The sequence below is a fragment of the Tympanuchus pallidicinctus genome, unplaced genomic scaffold (assembly GCF_026119805.1).
Source record: "Tympanuchus pallidicinctus isolate F22 unplaced genomic scaffold, pur_lepc_1.0 scaffold9, whole genome shotgun sequence".
Taxonomy (NCBI): Eukaryota; Metazoa; Chordata; class Aves; order Galliformes; family Phasianidae; genus Tympanuchus; species Tympanuchus pallidicinctus.
The window spans coordinates 5115473-5142957 of record NW_026294813.1 but is presented as its reverse complement, the minus strand read 5'-3'; the positions used below and the strand labels follow the sequence as shown (position 1 = coordinate 5142957).

Below are 27485 nucleotides of genomic sequence, written 5' to 3'. Positions count from 1 at the left end.
TCTGTTCATGCAAATACATCATCAAATGAAGAACTATGTACTTCTGATGTTGTGGCATACCTACCTAGCAATATCTTACATACATTTCTAATTGAATTTTCTGACATTTTAAGAAAATTTATTGTGTACAATAGAAGGTGTGGCAAGGTCTTACTGTGTATATGCTAACATGCAAGTGTATCATTATTAAAGTTATGGTTACTGATGGTCTGAACTCAGATGAAAATTCTGCATAATGGAAGAGAAAGAATGCACATTATGAAAAGATAAACGATCTAGAAAAGAGAAACTCTTTCAATCTATTTTACCAAAGAATAACCATACTTAGCTAGATAAAGGGTCTTTCCAGACAACTTTCTGCAGACCACACTTCCCACAAGCAGGTGCCTCACAAACAGGAATAGCAGGGTATGCAGAGCTGATAAGCTTGCTAAGGCAGACCTTTCCAAGTAAACATTATTCAACAATTTTATTAATTTTATTACCAGATGATTTTCTTAGTCAGGTATGTTTCAAGTTACATAAATACATTAAGACTATAGAGTAGCAGCCAGTGAATCATGTATAACAATTTTTAGGTTATGTCATAAAAACTTTGTCTCCGCACAAGGTTATTAAATCAAGAGAGGCAAGGAGTATGACTACAGCAACTTGACTAATGCCACAGCCCACATCCTTTCTTTGGGCACCACCTTGCCATATCCACTGATTTAGAGGAGGAAGCTGTGAGAAATATATCACCTGTAATTGGCTTTAGTAGAGGTGATACAACGACTGTGCTCACAGAACTGTAGAAAGATTGGGTGATGAAAATGTTCAGAATTGCTATGCTTCTAGTTTGATTCTTTCTCCTGGGAATGCATTAACTGCTTAGATGCCAGGCAACATTCTGCATACAACCACAAGAGATGGCTTTTTGCTGCTAGTCTCTGTGCTTTCCTTTGACTGCTATCCATCAGGCCACGACAAAATGGATGGAATTTTCCTAAAGGAGAGATTCACCTATAATTGCCGGCTGGATCATGTTCTGGAAATGATTCTCATCTTTGCGTGCCTGTGACAGTCCAGTATATTTCTTGTTTCTATTTTTACATTGCTGTAATGGATAATTAGACACCTCCAAGATATCTCTAATATTGAATATAATATGAAAAGACAATATCCAAAGTGGGAAAAAAAAAAATCCTTGTAAGGAAAATTCTGTGTGTCTCTCTAACAGGATAAGATTTCTTTATTTCTTTTGCTACCTCTAAGTTGACATTATTATGACATTATGAAAAAGTAGACATTAAGATACTATTTTGTTAAGGACTTCTTTTTATATTGCACTTCTAATACTGAACCAAGAAAGTGTGCCCTTGAGTTTGCCCAAGCAAATATATCAGTAACTTAACTATTTTGATAGCTAATTGCTCAAAAAGAGACAATTGCTGAACAGTAAATATCTCTTTAAAACTATTAAGAATTGCAATACAGAAAGTAAAGCTGATCTTAGTAAGTTCCCTGACTTCCCATAACTCACTGCAATTTTGATAATTATTTAATTTATATCAAACATAAATTTGATATAATTAGAAGCAACTTTTTCTTTTTGAGCTTTCCCTGCAGCATGAGCCATTGCAGCTGTGGACCTTGACACCAGTAATAATACAGGCAGATATGCAAGCAACATGTGAATTAAGACATCAGTCAAGCAAGAATCATCAGGAGAAATTATTTAAAGAGATCACTTAGCAAATGACTAGTCTCTATACTAACAATCAAATCAACTACAAAAAAAGACAGTCTCTCTCACTATCTTTAACATACAATAGCACTAAATTATATGAAAGCAAAAACAGAGAAGTGCCTAGACACATTATAAAAACTATTATGAGTGTAATAATAATTGAAAATTAAAATAGTATTTTATCATAAAAATCCTACATAATCAGCTCCTTCTACAAGCCAATGACTCATTCTCCTGTAGTGTTCTGGATACACTGCAATTAAGTATTCAAAAACAACTGCAGGATACCAACTTGCCTGAACAGGGAACTTCAGATTGAGCAAACATACAAAAAGGGGAAGTATAGAAGGTGCAAGTAGAACCAAACTTCCAAGGAAGGAAATGGCTTTCTGAGAATACAATTAGTATCCATTTCAGCTGGAGATGAATTTGGTAACAGAGATGAAGGAGTAAAAAAGAACAAGAAAAGCAAAAACAGAAAACAAAAGAAAATGTAGGCCTACTGCTGAGTGGAGCAAGTAATCAAGAAGTGAATGACACGGAATAGAATGATGTATTCAAACTCTTCTTTGCCTTACTTTTACTGGTCTGTTATCCGGTTTCTCAGGTCACCATCTCTAGAAGAGATGTTTGAGGAAGTAGAGAGTACTACACAATGTAGGGAAACATTAAAGTCCTCCTTAGGTAAACTGGATGAGACCATGCGGGAGGCACCCAATCTTGATGAGGAAGCTGATCTTTGTCCTTGTGAGGCCATGTTCTCTTTATTGTCTTAGAAAAATTGTGATCAGTAGAGGTCCCTAGTTATCTGAGAAGGTCTAATGATAAGACCATCTTTAAAAGAGAGAAGAGGACCTGGGGAGCTACAATCTTAGCTCAGTTCTGAGAATAATGTCATGCCAGTGCTCTAGGAAGTCATTTCCAAGCATTTAAAGGACAAGGAGAGACTGGCAACAGTCAGCTTAAATTTACCTAGGGAAAATCACGTGTAATAGATTTGATTTCCTTTCATGACAAAATTCCTGGTTCTGTGACAGGCAGAAGCAGCAGATAAGTTTTTGACAAACTTTTACTGAAACCTTGTAGCCCAGCTGGAAAATACAGACTTGACAAATGAAACCAAAAGGCAAACAAACTACTCAGACCATCAGATTCAAATGATACTGGGCAGTTGTTCCAAATATAAAAAGCAGCTAGGTAAGAAAAGATATCTCTGGAAGTGAGTACTGGAGCCATGACTGATTAATTAGCAATGTGATTTGTACAGTAAGATGTCATGAACCTTCAACAAGTTTGCAGAAGATACCAGAATAGTATGAGGACTTGTTATTCTGGAGGGCTGCTATTCACAGGACCTTGGCAAGCCAGAAGAATGGTGAGAGGAACCATGCAAAGTTCAGCAAAGGCAAAAAATAACCCCAGCTCAGACTTTTATCCGCTGTAAACTTACTCTTTTAAAAGTTAATTTCCTAGTTGATGTGATAATTATACAAATTTGCAGTCAAAGATGATTATATATGTGTTATATTTTTTAATTGAATCATAGTATATCCTAAGCTGGAAGGATCAAGTTCAATGTCTGACTTCACATGGGACAACCTAAAAGTTAAACCTGAGCATGCTGCTCAAGTGATTCTTGAACATCAGCAGATCAGAGCCCTGCTCCAGTTCCTAACCACTCTCTCTGTGAAGAACTTTTATGTAATATCCAATCTGGACTTTCCTTATGCAGCTATAAGCCATTCTCTTGCACATTATCACTGGTCAATAGAGAGATTAGCACCTTTCTCGCCATTACCCTACATGAGGAATTTATAGACAACAGTATGATCATCCTTCAGTCTCCTCTTTTGTAAGTAGAACAAATGAAGTAACCTCTGCCATTTTTCAGATGTCATGCTTTCTAGTTCTGTCACTATCTTTGTTGCCTCCTTTGGACACAATCTAATATTTTTATATCCACCTTGTATTTCAAAGCCTAAAACCATGCAACAGTACTCCCAGTAAGATCACACCAATGACGAACAATTACTTCTTTTGACTGGTAATATATATTACATAGATACAGCAACTAGTAAGTCAGAGTTCCATGAAAGTAAGTCAGTGTGATACAAACTCAGACTTAATGTGAGTCCAGATGCATAACAGCAGCTAGGCATTTTAAAAATATGCAACTTCTCAGGTCTGGTTGGTAAAATTCTTCTTCACTACTAGGTTTATTGTTAAACGTTGATCCTTTTTTATTTATTTATTTTCCCCAGGTCCATTTGCATGCAGCACTGTGGCAGATAGCATAGAGTCTAAATAAATAAGGAGACAAAAGCTCCCGAATTTCTATTCAAAACTTTGCTATCTGTTTTCCCTGTGGTCTTGGCCAGTTGCACCATCCCTTCATGTGCAAGTTCTCCTATACAACAAAGATAGCATTACTTGCTTACTAACTCGTGGCCAAAAAGGCCAATGGCATTCTGGGGTGCATTAAAAAGAGCGTGGCCAGCAGGTTGAGGGAGGTGATCCTCCCCCTCTACTCTGCCCTGGTAAGGCCTCATCTGGAGTACTGCGTCCAGTTCTGGGCTCCCCAGTACAAAAAAGACAGGGATCTCTTGGAAAGAGTCCAGCAGAGGGCCACAAAGATGGTGAAGGGCCTGGAGTATCTCCTATGAAGAAAGGCTGGGTGAACTGGGTCTGTTCAGCCTTGAGAAAAGAAGACTGAGAGGGGACCTGATCCAGGTCTAGAAATATCTAAGGTGTGGGGGCCGTAGTGGTGAGGCCAGTCTCTTTTCAGTGGTGAGTGGAGACAGAACAAGGGGAAACATTTGGAAACTGCAGCATAGGAAGTTCCATACAAATGTGCATAAAATCTTCTTTACAGTGAGGTGACGGAGCACTGGAACAGGCTGCCCAGGAGGGTCGTGGAGTCTCCTTCTCTGGAGATGTTCAAGACCTGCCTGGATGCCTACCTGTGCGACCTGCTGTAGGGAACCTGCTTTGGCAGGGGGGTTGGACTCGTTGATCTCTGGAGGTCCCTCCAACCCCTACAATTCTGTGATTCTGGAATTAGGTCATGCTTAAAATGGTTCTAAAATAAAGATGTGCAATAAAACTGTTAAGAATTATTGCGCTATTTATTGTTCATTATTCTTAACTGGAAGGTGAGTCAGATAATAAACAGCACAGAAGTATAAGAAGTTGCCAACGTAGAGTTACAGCGTGACAGCCCAGAAATCATCATTCTGAGCTCAAAAAGAAAATAAAATGGCAATTTTTTGTTATTATTATTTTAACGCTATGCAAACCATAGCTTTCACTTATTTTCACTACATACAGTACCCTACCGAGTTAAAAATAAATAATTTCAAAGAGCAGCTTTTCCCCAGCTTGCATTTTTATTCCATGTTACTCTGATAAGGTCTCTCCATTGGTGATAATTCTCTCCATTCTCATCACCAAACTTTAACACTCAGTTCCTTTAAAAAACAACTGAGCTGGTTTTTTTGTTGTTGTTTTAAGAATACTTGATTAGGTGAATAACTGCAAAATTATGGCTTAATAGTCCCACATTTCAGTGGTTTCGCCTTTTTCTTAAAAATAAAATACAGAAGACAAAATGTAATCTTTGAGTTATTGCTTTAATGGGGTAAAGACAATGCAAGCAAATGAAAGGCTTCAAGACACATTTTGTTTGAAATTAGAACCATTAGTCTGCATGGCTACAGTATCAAACTTACATTGATGATGCTAATAACATTTTTTGTAGCATTTCTTCTCAAAACTAGATATTAATAGTTTAATTTTTGATTCAAAGTCTGCAATAATTACAAAAAAAATTACAAGTGCATCTCTAGAGGACAGGAAGAAAAAATCCATAGTTTTATATCACATTTTGTTCTGATCTTTAAATGTAGAGAACTTTAATTTCTTCTTTCATGGATTAGAAAACAGATTTTAAGCATTGCAGTGTCTGTCTAATCCGTGGATCTGTCCCTACAATGAACAATTAATATACTAGAAGAGAAAGAGCGCTGCAAAAAAAAAAAAAACTTCAGAAATTAACCATTGTGTAAGTCATTCTTGTAGCTCCCAAGAGTTCCATAGGTATACTAATATACTTTCAGGTGTATATAAGCAATAAGAAAGCAATTTAAAACAAAACTGATGTTGTGTAGTAATAGTAATCTCATAAATTGTGCTTTAGCAAAGAACAGGGAAATCACAGAAACATAGAAGCATGTAGGATGGAAAAGATACTTAAGATCATCAAGTGTGACCATCCAGCTAACACTACCAAGTCCACCACTAACTGTGTCACTAAGCATGACAGCCACAGGTCTCCAATGTCACCAGAGATGGCAACTCTACCACTTAACTATGCAGCCTGTTGCAATGCCTAACCAGCCTTTCCCTTCCTGATATAGAATCTAGACTTCTCTTGAAGCAACCTGAGGCCAATTAGTTACATCCTATCCCTTGTAACCTGAGAAAAGAGGCTAATGCTCGCCTTGCTGAAGTCTTCCTAACCACTTCTTTTCTCCAAAATAACTTCTGGTGTTCAGATAGCCATAAGTGAAGTTTTAAAGTTCATTGTATAATCTTTTATCTCTTGAGTTTAAATTCAACTGATGTCATATTGCTTGACATTTCCCATCATACTATGATAGTTGTATGTCTTAAGAGGACAGAAGAATTACAACATTGACTTTAAAGTAAAACTTTAAAAAACATCATTACTTCAGCAGTAATTTGTGGTTCAAAGGCACTGTTCCCAGTGGGATATGTGTGTGTGCCGTTGCATTTCAGAGTCTAACAGGAGCAGATTCAGGTAGGAGTATCTCTATTCCATCCTATCTTTTTCTATCCATCTCTTCTTTTGAATTACATAATACAGAGTTTCCATCAGAAAGATGACTGAAGAATCTGTCATTAAATTTCATGAAGCTTGGCAAATGGTGATGACAAAATTCACATTGTAACTGGTCAGCAATAGGGATTCATGACCAAAGAATGCTCTGTCATGTAGAGCAAGAATCAAAAGTGGCAGACTGCCTGGAATCAAGAGTGAAAGGCAGATTCCACAAGAGAGTGAAGTTTCTTGACAAGAAATACCATAGCATTGTCCTGTTGCAGTGTAGTCTGAGTGCCCAGAGGCTTCTAGGCTCTGGGGGATGAATCCAAAACCACATGATTCCTATGCCCACATGACTGATGCTAGGGTAAGTGCATGTAAGGAATCAGTTCATGCTGCAACTTGCAGACCACTCTCTGTATTTATACTTGAGCAAAATTGTGTTTAATTCACTTCAGAGGATACAATAAAAGTCCCTCAGTACCAAACCAGTACCATTATTAAATACTGATTGAACCAATTGGCCTTCCAAATCACATCTAAGTATCTGAAAAAATAAATAAAATTTATCATATCACATTTACTCAAGCAACTGAATCAAATCAGGAGTTGTGACTACTGGGCAAAACAAATATAGAGGAAAGCAAACTCTTTGAAATGTTTATTATAAAGGAGGTACAACCAAATTATTTAAATTTTCTCAAATGTATGAGTTTCAGGTAACAGTCCTCCACCATTTTAATATTATCGGCCTTGGCAAGACCAAAAATCTTCCACTGTCAATCTCTTCTTATATGTGCATTCATTCTTAAACAACATAGTATCTGTTACCTTTATGAAAAATAGTGGTAAAAATTAATTGTGGTTATCTGAGGAAAACTGGAAAAATTTAAAGTTTGTAATCACATGTACAAGCAAAGTACTGCTATTCTACTTTGCAACAGGATATCACATATAAAGTTATGTATATAAGCTATGCTACTTTAAAAAAAAAAAAAAAAAAAAAAAAAAAAGAACTGAAATATCAAGAGCAATTGCCAGCCTGGTTTTTTAAACTTCTCAGCGCAAGGTCTGGCAACTGTCATATTTCACAAATTTAACTGTTGCTACCAGCCAGCAGACTTATCAATTTATAAGCAGTTGGTTTTTTGCTCCTATTGGTAATATTATATGTGAAACTTCAGTACAAGACATGAAACCTTCATCTTAATGATGATCTTTGTTATCCTGTCAGTTAAACCTGGATGAAAAAATCAGAATGAAGCCCAACAGCAACCTAAGCATAGGAAAAAAATAGAAGGGTGACAGGGATGACTAGTGTGAAGCGTCTCATTAAAGTAAGCTCTTACAAGAGTGAAAGATTAGAAAAATATTTCTGAATATTTCCTATCTAGTTTTTCATTTATTCTCCTTTGTTTCTTAACTGAGCAGCCTCAGCTAAATCTGTGTAATTCATCCCTATATAAAGCTAATGAAAAAACAGAAACAATCTTGAGGCTTCATGAAAATAGAAAGAAATTAAAAAGAGTTGGAACGTGTGTATGTGTGTGCAGGAACAGAATACACATTGTGTTCTTAAAACCAAATCTACTGTGACTGTTTTGAGTTCCGTGCATTCCAGGTACTTAAATTGAAGTACAAGACAATTTGTAGTGCCATCTATGGGATTTTTTTAGTGTCTTCCTCCAAAAATATATATTTGTAATTTAGGTTGTCTTTAGTGATTACATCCTTCTTAAAATCAGCTCAATGACTCAACTGCTCTTCCACCTCCTCCAACCCATCGAAAATAGAGAATAGATTTGTATACATTCATGCAGACAAAAAGCCTTGATAAGAGGATGGATTTTTCCTGCTGTTGGGTTTGCATTACGATCACGTAAATGAGAAACGCATAGCTGCTTGAGAGAGCTAACCATTGAAAAATGGCATTAAACATCTAGAGAAATTCAATTTCCTGAATAATATTCTTCCTGTAGCAACATAATTGCTCTTTAGCTAAGAAAGAATCATAAGAGCTACCGATTTTATATTACCAAGAAGCATCAAAATTATAATTGCTTTTGTTGTTGCGTTCAGTTTTGCTTTGTTTGTTTGTTTAAACAGCCTTGCAGCTTCATTTAACAATCTGTAGATCTGCTGTTTCTCAGTTACTCCCTGAAATAAAGTTTTCTATAGATAAATCTTCGTCCAGTTTCAAAACAAATTCTATCAACCATAGAAATGAAAGCCTTAGGCAGAATACAAAGTTATATATAACGTCTCTAATGCCCGCAACAGATCCTTAGATGCAGAGAAGCCTTTCCGAGAACATCAATCTCTGAGTATAGCAGATAGCTATTCCTAATAAGCAGACCGTTTGGGGTTTATTATTTATATGAATACCCACGAAACTGTCTTGTTGTTGCATATTTGAATGCAGCTTGGAAAACAACAGTGATCTCCAAAAGTCAAAAATCACTTAGACTTTTTCATAGGACAGAATTATTTACTTTTCACTCTGCTACCTGACTTATCTATCATATAGTCTGGGGTTTTTTTTGGTCAGTATTTTGATTATATTCTCTCCAAAACACGAAGTACCTCTTGGACATTACATGGTTTACACGTGTCCCAAATACAATTTAATTTTCAAAGCTGAATTTCCTGAAATTCAGAAAGGCCAGCAATGTGAACTGTCATAATTGTCCCTTCACTTATTTTCCTTTAAGATTTCAGCCCAATCTTGTTTCCAGCCTCTATGGACAGAAAAAAAAATTGACAAAAAAATCAAGACACCAATCTATTTTTAAACCCTTGCCAAATGGCATTGCATTTCTCAAAGATGTAGTGAATGTTTCACCAAGCATGCTTTCAGATGTAGTCTCGCGTGTTCCAGAAATTAATACACGTGGGAATGAGATCTAGGGAGGCAATGTTACGTATATAGATTTTTTTTCTTTTTGCCATAGCATCCTAATGAATGTTTACAGCTTTTGCTCACATAGTACAAATCTTACATACTTTACACAGCTGTAGGTTCCTAAATTCTGCATTTCAGTTCTCCGTATGTCCATCTTTCCTTTTCTTCATGCTTCCTTATGTTACCAAGTGGCTGCATTGCCTTCACAATTAAGAGCATAGTACTGCATTCCAGACAACTCTCATTTTGGAAAACAACGCAATAAAACAGTATGAAAAGGAATGAAGAACAGAAAAGGTTACATTAGAAAACATGCTTGATGTAAAAACTCATGAATGTAATATGAAGAAGCCATAACAGTAGTTACAAACAAATATGCAGAACAATTGATATTATAAATATCCTAAACATTGAGATGGAGGCACAATCTACTCATGGTTCCTTGCAAGTGATTTTGGAACTGTGCAAAATATTTTCTGAGTACAGAAAATCTTCTGCCTCTGTTATAATACTCCAACGGGGTCATTCAGGCCTCTGTAATTGAGATTTATTTTTTTTTTACTTTGAAGTTATTAATCAAGTTCAGATAAAATATTTCCCATTACTTGCATTTGGACATGACCAAAAGGTTTACAAACTGAGTTATTAATTTTCATCCACAAATTCATATATGAACATTTTACTCTCATTTTTCACCAACTCTGCTAAACTCTACAAAATGACTTCCATATATTTATTAAGGGGATTTAGAAAATAAATAAACTTCTGTCCTAGAAGGAGGATCTGCTGTCCTGTAGCTATCACAGAAAATTACAAATCAGAAAGAACTTGCTGGATCTCACCTGCTGGACTCTGCTGATGTAATGGCAATCACAGGAGGAATCCTCAGTGGAAGAGTTGTGGGCCGTGGCATGGTCTCAGTATCATTCTTTTTATCCCAATCAGCTTGTTCTAGCTGCCTGAAAGCCAAAGGGGGAAGCTGGATGTTACGGGATGATAATCTCCGCACGAGATAGGGCTCCATTGCTTGGAAAGACTCTTCCTCCTCACTACAGTGATGGAGTACTTCTTCTGAAATCTACAATCAGGGAGAAAAACAAAAAAAACCAACCCAATATCACATATGAGAACACTATAACATCAATTTAACTACCCCTATAATCCCTTTCCATAAATTTGTTATAAATACTGGCTATACATTACTGCCATTATTCAGGAAATGCAAAAAGTGAAAAAATGCAGTAAAAAGTTTATAGAGTTGAAGTAATCTGCTGCTTTAAAAGCAATGAGAAAGCTATTCTATGAGAAGATAAAAACACCACTACCTAAAATATGCATTGGGAACAAATGTCTACTTTAGATGAACTTCTATCCTGCAATGTGTTTTTGCTTCCCTGAAAAATGTTTATCTTTTGGAAGAAGTGAGAATCCAAATAGCAATAATAAAATAAAAGTAGTTAGAGAATGCAGCTATACACCTCTAGACTGAAAACAAGAGAAAACTCACCTTAAATTTCTTATTAAACTGTATTTAACAGATTACTGCAGATTTTCCAACTCCCACCTTTCTTCATGACACACAATAGTATCATGTTAATATGAAGTGATCAGTAGTTAAAACAACCAGTGTAGTGCTTGGAAATAATGAATAAGTGGATCTTCTGAAGGTGTGGGTATTACAAAATGGTAAGGTTAAACATAAGTAACCATTCTTTTCAATATAATAATATAAAATATTGGTAGTATTTTCTGGGTCATGGAATAATGATGCTTAATGTAGCATCAAGAAGTCTTCAGTTTACTTAAAAGGGAGGAAATTTCATCATAACATTTTCAGAATTTTAAACAAACCTCACAATTTCAAAAGAAAATTTGCAAATAATTATTTTTCTGAGAGCACTAATATCTTCAAAAGCCTGTTGTAATAATAAGAGGAAATTTATTTTTCTCTCCATATCTTACTCAGTTTCTCACCACCTCTTGATAAATTTCGCAGCACAGATACTACTGTCTGCAACTACAGCTTTGATGATATTCCTGTGACTAAACTCAACTTATAAGTAAATCTAAAGATTTTCTATAGCATCTATATTAAGAATGAGCTATAGAATTACAACAACATGCTATTCCATCTAGGTCAGGTATGTCTAAGTCCTAGTACACTGGTACACAGAGAATTTGCCTCTGCCAACTAACATTCAAACGTATGGCATAGTTGATATGGTGTACTATGACAGATTGCTCACAATGAAATCACACATCCACTTGTAGCACAGACGTGGCCTTCAGTTTCAGCTGTCTCGTGAGGACTGATTCATACCTTCAAGGAAAGTTTGCAGGGCAACATATCTACTCTGTGCACATAGGGAAATATGTTAATGAGCCCCCTTTCATGATGAGTAATATTAATAACCTCTATTTATACTCAGAGCTTGAGCAGTTGCTATGAGCAAACTATTTCTGATTAAATTTTTAATCATAAAATCTAAATTTATAATTTAGCTGTTTTTCTTAATCTAGTTGTAATGTAGTTTAAGAAAACAAAGATTATAAAATTGTACGCATTATCAAATGTACACTGAAGCAAATCCACTGAAAAATTAATCACTGTAAAAAAGCCTACAAGAATTAATGTGTTATAGTCATCCAGGGAAAAGTTTAACTTCAGGCTTGTATTTTCAGTGTGTGCACAGTGGATATTCAAGACAGTTGAATGAATTAAAAAATAATAATGAAATTAATTATAGCTCTGCAAGAAACAAAAATGCTAATATCAGAGCTAAAATTAGTCTATTGCAGGAGGCTATTTGATCCACTTCATCACTAACAAACTGTTGATTTTGAGGCTGCTTTGAAAACCATTAAAATCTTTGAACTGCAGAATCAACTGCTGAAACAAGAAAGTGGACTCACTGAAAATCTTTGAATCATGCAAAAACTAGAGGTAATGATGTATGGCATAAAGGAAACTGTCAGGACAAGGGACAAATTTCAAACTAAATATTAAAACCAAGATTTTAAGAAATCAAATAGTTACCTAACATATATTTCAACTAGTAGTAATGGGAAATTAAATCACTTTACGGAAAAATACATCACTTATTAAGATACAAATACACAGACATCTAAATTAGGAAATACTACTGATCAAACTCATTTTACTTGGTAAACAAAAGAAAAATATGCATTAGTGATTTTGTCTTATTTGTGAATACAGTTGTAAAGATTCTGATTCACTCCACTGGAGAATCTTCTCCAGTTCTCTACCACATTTCTAGTAGGGAAGATTCTCCTGATGTTCTACCTGAACCTTCTGAACAGGGGCCCTTGATCCTTGTATAGTATGCCACAGTGGAGCTCAAATTTGTTGTCTTTTGCAGCTACTCTTCAAGTAGCTGTAGGCTGCTGTTAGATGGCCTTTCTTCTCCTTCACAGCAGACTGAACAACTCAGCTCCCTCATGCACTGCTCACTGATTGTGAGCTTCAGGCTCTCACCATCCCTGTAGCCCTTGTCTGGGCTCCTAGCATTTCCCTTGATCTACTCGCTACAGTCAAACTAGCATGTAGTCTGCGTTATTTATGACGATTGGCCGATATCCACCCTGCCATCAATTGAAGCCCTCAAGTCCTTTTCAGCAGGGTTATTACCCAACCAATGCTGCCCTGCACACACTCTTACTTTTCCTCACTGCTTTTATTTAGTTGCCTATCATCACAACAACTAAGAACTTCACAGGCCTGAATTTACACCAGTGTCTGTAGTCAAGAATGAGCGAAACAGTGAGTTGAAAAACAACCTCTCATTTGCTTTGAACAATTTGGGAAATACCAGTTTCGGAACATTTCACATCAGCTTGCTCTTCACATCACAGTGATGTGATCACTATTCAGAAAATAATAAAAACAGTAACCGGACAAAAACTTTGCTTAAGCAATGTATTCGGTGTTACATAGTTCTTTGTTGGTATAACCAAGAATAGAAGCAAATTTTGTCTAAGGTGAGAGTTTACTAGCTTAATATTCAGACCACCATTTCACTGTAAGTCTTCCACAGTTTTTCTTTAACCTCTTTCAAGTACCGGGAAAAAAATGGGAAGACCATAGTTGCCATTGCTACACTTTTCATATTGACGCCTACAAGCAGCATTCACCTACAAGGGAAGCAAATCAGAAATCAGCTTAAGAGAATATGTGATCGTTCTGTACTCAGCCCTGGTGAGGCCTCACCTCAACTACTATGTTCAGTTTTGGGCCCTGTACTACAAGAAAGACATGGAGGCCATGGAGTGCGTCCAAAGAAGGGCAGTGAAGTTGTGAGGGGCCTGGAGCACAAGTCTAATGGGGAGTGGCTGAGGCAGCTGGGATTGTTCAGTGTGTAGGAGGATCAAGGGCGACCCCTATCACTCTCTATATCTACCTGAAGGGAGGTTGTGGGGGGTGGGAGTCAGCCTCTTCTCCAATGTAACTAGCAATAGGACTAGAGGAAATGTCCTCAAGTTGCACCACAGGGGGAAATAGGTTGGACATTAGGGAATACTTCTTCAAGAGAGTGGTCAGGCATTGAAATGGGCTGCCCAGCATGGTGGTGGAGTCACTAACCCTGAAGGTGCTTAAGAAACATTTAGATGTTGTACTGAAGGACATGGTTTAGTGGGAGACATTGGTGACCGGCAGACAGTTGGATTGAATGATCTTAGAGGTCTTTTCCAACCTTGGTGATTACACTGTTCTGTGATTCTATCTTGTAGAATTTCATAGTGTATAAGGATATGGTGCATAAGGACACCAATAAGGCTGATATAGGTAATTCTGAGACTGCCTAATTTTTTGCTTCTTGGCTTTCTACCTCAGTGTTTTTCATGACAATTTTAGAAAGTAATATTTAATATTATTTCTGAAAAACATAGCACGTTTTCATCCTAGGGAGTGACAAACTCTTAATTGCTCAGATAAGCTGAACATTTAGACTGACCACAATAAGCAATGACATGCAAGAAAAAAAAAAACCTCAGTAGAAGCAGTATGTTGTTAGCTAGTCTATTATTTAGATCTATAGCCAATTATGAAACATACTTTTCCAGTGGCTTCTCCAAATATTTGGTATGTGGGAAAATAACAGCTTTGCATAGTAGAAATACCCATCCAAAATGTTGCAGATAGCATAGTAGTATCATCTATGTATACTATGTATACTTTGAGAAAATATACATGCTGTGTTCTGTTCTGCCTGCTCTCCCCAGAGAAGGCAGAGAAGTTCAGAAACACCTTGCTGAACTAGTGTATCTGATCACGTCTACAGTAATAAAAAAAATTAAAAGTTCTGGGGTACTTCAACATCATGTACTTTCCACAATAAATCTTTTTTTTGACGTGTTGCTTTACTGACCTAAATTCAGATTTTTCCTCTACTTCCTCAAAACTTCCACTATGAACATTTCTCTTCCTCATTCATTTTTATCTTTCCAAATCTTTTGCTCTGGTCTGGTTCTTGAATTCAATCAGATAACTTTGTTTTCTCAACATCAGTAAAAGGGCTCCCTGAGCCCAGGAAGAATGGGGTAAGGAGACAGAAAAAAGCACAATTGATTTCTGTTATTAGCTTTGTCATCTGTGCTGGGTCAGGCTGGAACAGAATTTCCTTCATAGCGACACATATGGTGTTATGTTTGAGAATTGTAACCAAAATAGTCACAATTTAGCTGTTGCTGGCTGAACAGCGCTTAGACAACATCAGGGCTTCCTCTGTTTCTCATGCTGTGCCCCCAGAGAGGATGCATACGAAGCTGGCAGGTGACGCAGCTAGGGTAGCTGTACAGAACCAACCTCTTGTGTTTGCATAGCGCATGCATCATGCCCAGCAGTAAAATCTCTGGGTGAGGAGAAGGAGGAGGGCAGCACCCAGGATTATGGCACTTGTCTTTCCACATCACTACAATGCATGCTGAAGTCCTTCTTTCCAGCACAATAAAAGATTGAAGAATAACCTTTCATTTATTTATTTATTTTCTGACGTGCAAATTTTCATAAGAGTGCAAATTTTCTCCTCGTGCAAATTTTCATAAGAGTGGCAACAGATGCATCTGAGGTCTGAAGAATGAGAAAGTAATTTACCAGCAAGTTTGCCATCATATTTCAATCAATGAAAATAGACTTGTTAACAGGTGAAGGATCTTAGGTTAGAACTGTGAAAATAATTATCCTGAGAAAGACAACTGATGTTATCCAAACCTGAAACTAAAGACTTCCTTTTTCATTCGCAAATTAAAAACAATATTCTACTAAGAAATTGTTGTGAAATCATAGCAGTTAATGCTGCCATTAGAACAAAACCACTGAGAATGCCAACTGAGCTTTGGGAAGGCAGGTATCTGACATGCTGCATAATATAGTCCAATACCATAACTGCTAATAAAAACAAACAGCAAGGAGCTCTGCTGCTGACATTTCTAACCTCTGATAGTTTACACAAGAGAAAGGAAGTTCTTATAAGGTGTTTGATAATGAAATCCATCAAACAGAACATTTTTTCCTTTCTCTTTTTATGTTAGAGGTCTGAGAGACTCTCCATTAATCCCTGCCCTGTAACCAATTAATTGAATTCTAGGACATGACATCCTTTTAGATACCAATTAACCTACTTCAGCTCTTCTGGTATAGAGCAGACTCCAGGCTGGGTCATTCAGAGTATCTGCCTCCTTATTCCACTTATTCCTTAAATCTCTCTGCTAATAATGATGAATCATTCGCTGGCTAAGTTACAGCTCATGAGATGATTTGCTAGCCTTCTAATTAGCAGGTATTTTTCTTAGTTCTTATCAGTAATTGCTCATTAGTAGGCATGGATTTCTGTGCAACACAAAATGATTGCAATCTAAGGAACAAAAGTCAGTCACATATCATAAGCTTGCAGGAAAAATAAAAACAGAGAGAGGCAAAAAATAAACAACCCTTACATGGACATATGGATTATTTCGTTACTGCTATTTCACTGCAAAACTCTTAACAAACATAACAGGATTATCTATTTGTCATCTACCTTAGCTTTTTCTGAAATGCTCATTTTGAGAAGTATCAAAATGTGCATTTCTAACAAAGCAGTTTTGTAGAGCCAGTTCTTTAATCATACCTAACCATAACCTGACACGCCCTCCCATCCTTTCCCATCTGCTGCTCAGTTTTGTGATATGGATCAAATGACTAATAACAGCTCAGAGGTGATCTATTCTCTTCCAAGATCAAGTAAGGAGATTCATTAAAAGCAAATAAACAAACAAACAACAACAACAAAAAAAACACAACAAAACAATGCAGCCACATTTCAAACAACTTTGACATGCCAACACTGGGCATGAGGGAGCTGGCGGGAGTGATTGCTGAGCTCCTCTCGGCCATCAATCAGCGCTCTTGGTTAACTGGTGAGGTCCCAGAGGACTGGGACTTGCTGATGTGACTCCCATCTTCAAGAAGGGCTGTAAGGAGGATCCAGGGAACTATAGGTCTGTTAGCCTGACCTTGGTACCAGGGAAAGTTATGGAGCAAATCATCTTGGATAAGATTGCACGGCATGTGCGTGGTGTCCAGGGGATCAGGCCCAGCCAGCACAGGTTCGTGAAAGGCAGGTCATGCTTGACCTCATCTCCTTCTATGACTGGGTGACCAATCTGGTAGATGAGGGAAGGGCTGTTGATGTAGTCTACCTAGACTTCAGCAAAGCCTTTTACATGGTCTCTCACAGGCTTCTTCTGGGGAAACTGGCTGCCCATGGTCTGAGCAGGTATACACTTCTTTGGTAAGGAACTGGCTACAGCGCCGTGCCCAGCGGGTCGTGGTGAATGGAGTGAAGTCCAGCTGGCGACCTGTAGTGTCCCCCAGGGGGTCAATAAAAATGGGGCCCATCTTGTTTAATATCTTTATTGATGACCTAGATGAGGGGATTGAGTGTACCCTCAGCAAGTTTGCAGATGACACCAAGCTGGGAAGTGGTGTCGATCTGCCTGAGGGTAGGGCGGCCCTTCAGAGGGATTTAGACAACTGGGCTGAGGTGAATGGGATGAAGTTCAACAAGGCCAAGTGTCGGATCCTGCACTTTGGCCACAACATCCCCATGCAGCGTTATAGGCTTGGGGATGAATGGCTGGATGACTGTGAAGAAGAGCCACCTGGGGTATTGGTTGATGCTCAGCTGAATGTGAGCCCACAGTGTGCCCAGGTGGCCAAGAGGGCCAACAGCATCCTGGCCTGCATTAGAAATGGTGTGGCCAGCAGGAGCAGGGAGGTGATCATCCCCCTGTACTCAGCGCTGGTGAGGCTGCACCTCGAGTACTGTGTTCAGTTTTGAGCCCCTCACTACAGGAAAGACATTGAGGCCCTGGAGCGTGTGCAGAGAAGGGCAACAAAACTGGTGAGGGGTCTGAAGCACAAGTCTTATGCGGAGCAGCTGAGGGAGCTGGGATTGTTCAGTCTGAAGAAGAGGAGGCTCAGGGGAGACCTCATTGCACTCTACAACTTCCTGAAGGGAGATTGTGGTGAAGAGGGGTTTGGCCTCTTCTCCCAGGCAACGAGCAGGACACGGGGCAATGGCTGCAAGTTGTACCAAAGTTGTACCAGAGGTTTAGATTAGACATAATGAAGAACTATTTCTTTCCGAGAGTGGTCAGGCACTGGAATGGCTGCCCAGGGAGGTGGTGGAGTCGCCATCCCTGGCAGTGTTCAGGAGGTATCTGAACAACGTGCTGCGTGATATGGTTTAGTGCCAGTGGTGGCTGTGGTGATAAGGAGACAGTTGGACTGGATGATCTTATAGGTCGTTTCCAATCTTGTGATTCTATGATTGTAAGAATACTAGTTGGTACAACTTCATAACTTCATATTGTGGACATGCATTACCATGTCACAATACACATCATGCCCACACAACAGTAGAGCTGTTCCAGAAAGTAGATTAAAAAAAAAAGGTAAAAATAATCACCTTTGTTTGTTTGTTTGCAGCCCACAGGCACTATAACTGTCAAACAGCTTGGGTCCACAATGAAAACTCATTCTAGAGGTTTTACACATGTGGGAAACAGTTTCTGCTAATGGATAATGCTATTGTTTTTAGTCCATCTACAAAAAAGTTCTGTGGTTGGCTTCAGTCAGGAAATAGTCATCTTTAATAAATTCTATCTACTTTTGTAGAAAATCTTTATCTTATTTGAATCATTTTAATGCAAACTTCCCAAATTAATTTGATTTATACTTTTACTTGGAATAATAATTATTATTTTATATGTTAATAAAAGCTGACAGGGTAATATTTATAATAAATTAATGTATTCAACTAATCCATCTAATCAGATAGTGGGTGAGTGCCTGCCTATTTTAGATGCCAGTAATAAATTCATATGTCAAAGTGAAATAGACATAGTGTTGAGAGTATTAATATCTGGATTTTCTTCTCTGATTTGCTATGCTACTCTTTCACTATCACCATGCCTTAGCTACACCTTAGTTACACCTGTGTAAGTAATATAATAAACAAGCTAAAAGCTGGACAATAATTGAAATAAACTAGCACTGTTTATTAGTATAGCTTTTTTAGGTCTAAATTACACACCATTCTTCTTTCAGAAAACTCTCTACTTTACATTCCCACATATTCTCCACTTATTCCTCAACAATAACCATTTTAATACTTTGAAAATAGGACCCAATGAAACTGTATTAAACCAGTAAAATGTTCTCGATCCTGGATTATTTAATTTTTATTAAGGAATAAATGAGCCTATATTATTAACACACCATTTCAAGATTGCATTTCAGGGTGACTAGATTCATTGCTATTCATTGTTTGCACTACAGAAAAAGAGAAAACACTGATGATTCACATCCTTAAACTCATAGCTAAATACAATGAAATTCTATACAATCAGGTGATTTGTTCTTTTCTTTGTCTATGACGCAAATATTTTCAGGGAAAAACACCTCTAAAACATGTTCAGAATAAATGTTTTCCTGTATTTTTCTTTAATTAGTTTGAAATAGTTACAGAGTTTAAAATGCGATCATGTATCTCAGCTAAGAAGTATTAATGTACATGAGAAAATGAACAATTCCTACTAACAGTAAGTTAATTAGATGCAGGTGGCGGAATTGCTAATGGTACAAAAAATACTCATGTTTATTTCTGTTCTATATTTAGATGGACAAGAATGATTTATTCAAAGCAAATGAAGAGGAAATATTTTCCAGGCCCATAGAGTGGATTGCTTTTTTGAGTAGGAAGCTTTAAGTCAGCAGAAAAAATCAGAAGATGAAATCTAACTCATACTGGCCCTATGACATTGATGGTTTTTAGAAAAATCTGTTTGTTTATTCTTACCAGATATTCACCTGCTAACCATATACAGGTAGATCATGAAGAACACTAGAAAAAAAATAGTATACATAAAAATAGACAAGTGCATTTCTGTTGCTTTTCCTTAAGTAAAATGTTATGAAGTTGCATGGCATTATATATGTTAAATCTTTACAGATGAATGAAAGCTTTAAAATAGATGCTCTACTTAACAATAAATGCACCTTCCTGACAGAGACATATAAGAGGAAGTTAACAGAAAAGTCATGTCAAGATTTTTCCTTCATCTACAGCAAAGTATGAGACAGAAGTCCTTCCATGTCACTTGTTTCTCAAAAGTGAAATTCATCTTTTTAAAACCTAGTCCAGACATAGCACTGAGTGTATACTTCTTTGGAGAAGTCTTTACCTGTTACTTTTGAACTTCAGAAATCATATACAGCCACTCATACAATCACATAGGCACACACACACAAAGCCTAGATTCACAAGTTTGCAAAATCAAATCAATTTTAGCTGAACACTGAGGAGGTGCCATTGAACAATGTGATTATTCTCCAGTAAACCTCAGTCTCTAGGACCCAAGATTGTCTTCTGCTCTATTATTTTTTTTTAATCTTCATAGATATGGAACTATCAAAAGATGTATACATTGTGCTTGCACATTGCTCACCCAGCATTTAAAGACATTTTAGTGCACTTACAAGGAGTTAGTTTTCCAACTGTGGTAAAATGTAAGAGTCTTCCTTCCTACCTGGCAGAAGATGATGGTTTTTGCAATCCAGAAAGCCAATCATATCCTGGACTGTATTAAAGAAGCATGACTAGCATTCTTTGTTTCCATTACTCTGATAATGGAATTCCTAATTTCAGTTAAGAAGGTAAGCACACAGTATTATTGCTGCCATCATAGAATCATAGAATGACTTAATGATCATCTAGTTTTCATTTAATCTTTGCAATGTTTTTCTGTCACTACACAAGAAATCAACACATTCTGCAAAAGTCTAGCTGAGGAAAAATATGGATAAAAAAAAATAAATTCATTTCAGAAAGATACTTCCACATTTATCAGTTACAACCAAAATAAACTTAGAAATTTAGCTACCTCGAAAAAAAAAAAACATGTCATGTAGAACAGCCATAGATTCTCTTCTGGAAGTCAGTTTTATTGGAATCTATTTTATGATTTACATGAGAAGAGAATTTTTTGACTTGAAGAAAATAATTGTACTGCTTCACCTTTCACACAAATAATATGTAAGCCACCACTAGTCAAAACACTAGTCAAAACAAGGTCTTTTTTAAACTATTGAGATGCTTCAGGTTATTCACAGGCTGTTTTCTGGATTAACCCGAATCCTTATTCTCTGAGTGTAGCTGAATAGTAAAATAATGTTCATAACTTCTAAAGAAAAAATACATTTTTGAGAGATGGGAGAATAATGAAGAAAAAAAAAGTATCATTTAAAAGAAAGATCAAATGATATTGAAAAAACAGATGGCAGAATGAATTGTCCCTTTGAATAGAGGGCTACAATTGCACCAGTGGGAAGAAAAAATGGACCATGCAAATTCGTTTTAATACTACAATTAGCTTACTATCTACAAAATGCTTAGGGAAACTGCAGTAGAAACAGGTCAGGAGTAAAAGCAACACACTCCTCATTTTCACAGTTTCTGTCTTCTTTCAATCAGCATTTCCTTCATTTTGTTCTGTACAATAGTTGTCAGTAGAAATTCATGGTTAATTCCATGAAATCATCCACTTTTTTTTAATGTTTCTACATCATTTCCTTTTGCACTCTGTAATTTTTAATTCTACAGTTATATCTTGTGTCAAAAAAACACTACCTTTTTCTTTATACCAGTTGCCTTGTAATTACTTTGCCCTTTATGCCTTTCCTAGCTATTCTTAACACTTCATCTGAATTTTTAAAAATTGCTGATCATTGAGCTGGTTTCTACAGAAAAATTTCAATATAATGCTCAAGTTCCCTATTCTTAGCAGAAATCTGTCACTAAAAAGGCTTTATTAAGAATGAATGTTATACTTCCTACCTATATTTGTCAGTACCACTTTTGAAATATCCTAATATCAATTTAGTGCAATAATTAGCTTTTTGTAGTTTTTAAAGTTTTTGTTTTTTAATAGGCTTTACTTTTCAGTATGTTGCCTTGCAAACAGATACATATGAAGCATTCACTTAAAACGTGAGGAAGGAAAGGGCATCTTAACCTTGTAGAACATTCATGTGGAGAGAAGAGCATAGATCTGACATCTTTTAACCAAAAATGTATTTCTGCATCCAGTATAGTCATCAGTAAAAGATTATTCAGATCTTGTACTTTTGTACAAAATGTTAGATCTTTATAAATTGTTTTCTTGTCTAATGCTAGAAGTAATATCAACATGTGTTGTGGGACCTTGTGGGACCACACAAACGCTGTCTTTATATTAATGAAGAGTTACAGTACAGGACTACTATGCTATGCTACAGAGTAAAATAACCAGGTGGTGGAGTCTCCTTCTCTGGAGATGTTCAAGACCTGTCTGGATGCCTACCTGTGCGACCTGCTGTAGGGAACCTGCTTTGGCAGGGGGGTTGGACTCGATGATCCCTGGAGGTCCCTTCCAACCCCTACAATTCTGTGATTCTGTGATTCTGTGAACCAGATGTAACCAGTACCAAATGTGTATGCAAAGTAATGGGAAATCAGGATAGTTTGTCTACAAAACTCTATAAACAGATACAGCAAGTACAATAAAACTCAATAGAGATGGTGATTCAGCAACTGTTTTCTACCAAAATAAATAAATAAATAAATAAAATTAAAGCTAGAATTCCATAAGGAGGAAAGAGATATTCTGCTCATTTATTATAATTAATTTTCTAAGAGAGCCAGGAAACTCTATGTTATTTACTTGTCTTATAGAGGTCCTAAAGACAGATTGCTTTGTAGTTCTGATACACAAGGTTTGGCATTAAAAACACAATTATTTGTTCATATTAGGATGCAATATTGGAGTTATTTTTCCAGAACATTTTAAAATATGAATTAAACAGTGATATTGTGAGAGCTTCACTGGATGTTAGCATGGTGGACAAATACAGCCACTTATGTTTACAGTGGCAGGAGAAAGAACATTGCACAGTCACAGGAAAACTGCACCATTAATCACTGTCAGAAAAGACTGGCTGGAATGAGTGGACCAGCATACTCATCTACAGGCACCATTAAACCCAACCTGCACCATGGTACACTGCAGTTATTAGAGACTAAAATGGAAAAGAAAGAAAAATAAGCAAGTATGATACATTAGGTTAATACTGCTCTTTATCAAGCCAGTTTGACTAGTGCTAGGTAACCCCTCCCTTTTAGTGTCTCTTCAGAGTCTTTGAACCTTGCCTAGTCACTGAGGCTTGGAAAAGGCATGGGATGAAAAAAAAAAGGGATTTCTCCAAAGAGAGTTATACTGTGAGGAAATTAATAGGCTACAGATATGTAAGAATCCCATGAATCTTCTACTGGGAAAGAGATTCTATTTTCTGTGTATTACACTAAGTGACACAGCTCAATAACGTTCCAAATAATACTGCTGCTCTGACATATTAAAATAATAAAATTTGTCATCATTTTAGGTCATAATATTTTAATATTTTTCACTAGACTGCAAAAATGCTTCTACATCTATTAGCATTCAATAGTAAAAGCAACTGTGTTTTTCAAAGATCACTTATGGTTATTTTCTGAATCATCTCATTCTTTGAGGTTGCATGAAAATTCAAACATCTCTGTTTCTTAGGCACAGATGTGCAAGTCACACTTCTTTTTTATTCTTATTTGTACTTCGTGTCTGAAGTCCCCTCAACCTAAAGTAGATCAGCATACCCCTTTTAGAAGTCTATAATATTTCTCCTTAATGCAAATTCTTTCTTCATATTGTTCATTATACTGGTATACTGAACTCCGAAGCAATGTAACAGACAACTCATTTTCAGATATCAATCATTTTCATCCATTCACTTTCTGAATTTTGAGGTTCTTTATTTGAAATTTACGCTTAACCTTCCATCTTAATTTGTATTTTACATTATTTCCATTGACTTATTTTTTCAACTTCCACAATTAAACTACCAGTACTTTATCAGTCTTTGGTTAAATTGTGACAGTTATTACCTGAAATCACAAATGCAAAGAGTTATTATTTATTTATAAAAGCCAAATATTTCTTATGAGTGCTGGCGTCACTCACATTGACATTCAAAACTGAAAAATACAAAATCCAGCCTGAGCTTTATAACTAGAGTGGTCTGCCCAAGATGTTCCTTCCCAGGGACTTCAATATCAGTGCAGATTCGTCCTTAGAGGATTGTCTTACAGTGGAATTAACCTTTCTAACACACTAAACATCAACATCTCTGTATGTAAGAAGGCAGTCAACCGCTAACATATCACTCGCTTCAGGCAATCATCCACGAATAGCTTAATTCTCCAAAAGTAATCAGTTTACATTTCATTTATGACAGGAAGGTGCTAATGAATGCACGAAGGCAATAGCCTTTTTTTCTCCCTTGAAACTGCAGAGAAACATGGTTCAGTAACAAATGTCTTTTCCTAAAAGTTCTTCCTAAGTTAATGCACACAAATTTATATCCAGATTTTACTGGAGGATACAGAAACCTTGTTGCTAGTTAGTCATAATATTGCAAACCACAGCTAACTCTGACCATTCATTCACTTAAAAAGAGTTCAGTAAAGAGAATCACTATTGGTTTTTTTTTCTACTTTTTGTTGTTTTGTTTTTGCTTGCTTAATTTCTGTTATTTTCTACTATTTTTCTAAACAAAAAAAAAAAAACAACAACAAACAAACAAAACAAAAAACCCAACTCTTATTCTAGGAAATTTTATGCAGAAATTACTTCCATTACAATAAAATAAAAAAATCAGTGCAAGATTGCTATTATTAAAAAGCAAAAGGAATTATTTTTGAATTTGAAAGATCAAACAGAATTTCTTACATACAGACATACTAAAGTCTAAAAATTGCAAATTTTGTCATGTTCATGCACAGCTATATTATGATAAATATATGATAGCACTTTATACTTTGTACTAAAAAAAAACCCAGCAGTTTCTACTTCATACATTAAAAAAAAGCAGTTTATACAGTAAAAAAAAAAGAGCTCAGATGAGCAAAATCCTTCTACAATTTTTGTGCTTTTCTACACAACACTTTTGAACACTAATGTTCATTCCCACGTTATATCTTGCAGAAGCAGTTCTCTGAGTCTCATTAGTAAAACATCTTAAAAATATTATTCTACATTACCATCTCTAATAATGATGCACTTTGCTAAACTATAGCTGTAGCAAAAAGCAGTTGTATTTTGAGTAAAATTGAATTTTACGGTGGTAAAACAAATTAATTTTTCTTGTTTCCATATCTCCATTTGGTAAACCTATATATCTGTAATCCAGCATTTGTAATAGAGCGTGTTGCTCAAAGAGCACCAACAGTATACATTTTATCCAGACTAGTCCACTCCTGTCTGCCCTCTTGCCCAGACTCTTTTTTAGGTATGGCGTTAGATGTCCTGGCAGTAGCAGCACCATGTTCTGACTGACAGTTTTTCTCAGTTCTCAGTCTTATTCCTCCTTTATAAAATGGACAAAAATCAGGAGAAAAAAATCTTGTTCTGCTGGATTTCCTACTGATGGATGGGACATATAACATTTTTGAAGTCTCTTCACTTTAAAACTTTTGCTGCCCTTAGAAGGCAAAAGCTCTATCTGCTATATTTTACAATATCTATATAGAATATATAGATATGTTATATACCAGAAAAACCTATGCACACAGCACTTCCAAATAATTTCTTTTTAGAGTAAAAAAATCATCATTTTTGATGCTTTAGCAAGTTTGTTATTTTCACTTTTTGTTTAAACATGATGAATTTCTACATTTAAATTTTGAGAAAAACAAGGCAAGTAGTGTTTACTGATATTTAAGTTAAAACAACTATTTCCTAGGAATGGAAGATTCAAACAAATGCTCATTGTCCCCTTCTGAGTAAGAACCTATAGCTAAGCTGTTCTTTTCCATGAAACTTCTTCTCCGTTTATTCTTTAGTGTATAAATTTAATTCTTTGTTCTATTCTTTAGTGTATAAATTTGTTTTTAGTGCATAAATTTTGTGCAACCCAAAGTCCTCAATTTCACTCCTATCCCTTTAATCTCTTTTAAACCCTGCAATTCCTTTGCACTGGTCGAACTGTATGTAGCTTTATCACTTACGATGTATTTGACAACACCAACAGCAACAAATTTTTAAAGGAAAAAGCTTTAGAACCATATTAGTTATTCCTCCAACTGTTGCTGCTGTCTTTAATAACTAGTGTAACTGACAGGAGAAAAAAGCTTTGAAGGTTTAAATGTATTAGAAATAGTTACCTTCTCTAAATTTTCAATGAAACCTAACTCCCATAGCTGTCTCATAGCTTCGTCTTCATCGTAGCAGCAGCACAGGAAGAACCATGTCAGTTGAAACAAAATTTTAATTGCAAGAGCAAGTATGTGTTCAAACAACAGTTAGGTATCTTTTTTAGGTTCTTCTCAGGCTTAAATGTGAGAGGCTTACTTAATTGAAATACTAACTGGAAAGCATGGAGACGTCATCATATAATTTTCCAATTGCGTAGCTGTAAGAGATTGACAGCCACTGCTCATATATTTGTAAACTCCTACACTGGTGATTCTCAACTGAGTCTGTAATTCATACATATTTACATATAGAGGAAAACTGGAAAACAAAACCAAAAGATAACACATTGCAAATGTGAATAAAAAGAATTCTATGCTACATTCTCCAAAGAAATAACTTGGTGGAATTCCTATACTAGTTAAGATTTATAATTAATTTTGTAGTTAGTTTTACACTTAGATTTTTATCCAAGCAGCAAAAAATGTATCAGAAGCAGGAAGGACCCCTACAATATTCAGATCAGTGAAAATTTAATCCCTATAGTAATCTCACCTGGCTTTAATACAAAAATTACTTGAACTCAAAGACGTAGCTCTGTATCCTTTCCAATTTTTCCTCTAACCTGTGTCCTCAGGATGAATTGCTCTAACCCCAGGTATTATTCCAGGTTATAGAAGGCTGTGAAGTTCCTAGTATCAGCAGTAACTGAAACAATTAATTGCACATTCTGTTTATGCAGTATGAAAAACAGTATTCCTATTTACTTTTGCATATACAGTGCCAATTTTATCTTGTGCCTTCCAGTCTCCTTTTTCTATCTCTAGAGCAGACCAATCTTACTGAAAGATCTTTGTAGAAAGCTGGGTTTTTTTAATGATGTTCCTTCTAATTTTAGTACTTAGTAATGCAATTAATATCAAGCTAACATATTTTTTTTTCCTCACATTGGCTGTGTTCATTACGTTTCATAATATAGCCCCAGCTGTTTAATATCTTTTAGGAGATGAGACAATCAATATTTCATATGACAACTCATGGTCAAAATACCAGCAAATTGGTCTATTCTGAACTACCAATTTACTTAGGGTATCTTAATTTTTTTAAGTAGGACTGTGTAACCACAAGAAATTCCAGCCCGTAATTAGTTCTACATTTCTAATTCTAAGTTTAAATTGACAGAGATT

At 36.2% G+C, this 27485-nt stretch overlaps 1 protein-coding gene across 3 annotated transcripts in view; it reads right to left on the bottom strand.

Moving 5' to 3' along the window:
- Window positions 1–27485, bottom strand: part of PDE4D (phosphodiesterase 4D) — a 570552-nt gene that overhangs the window by 401428 nt on the left and 141639 nt on the right. For all 3 annotated transcript variants that reach the window (XM_052670429.1, XM_052670428.1, XM_052670420.1), the window contains exon 3: window positions 10317–10552. In XM_052670429.1, coding sequence (XP_052526389.1) covers window positions 10317–10552 — 236 coding nt within the window. The remainder of the gene's footprint in view (window positions 1–10316; window positions 10553–27485) is intronic.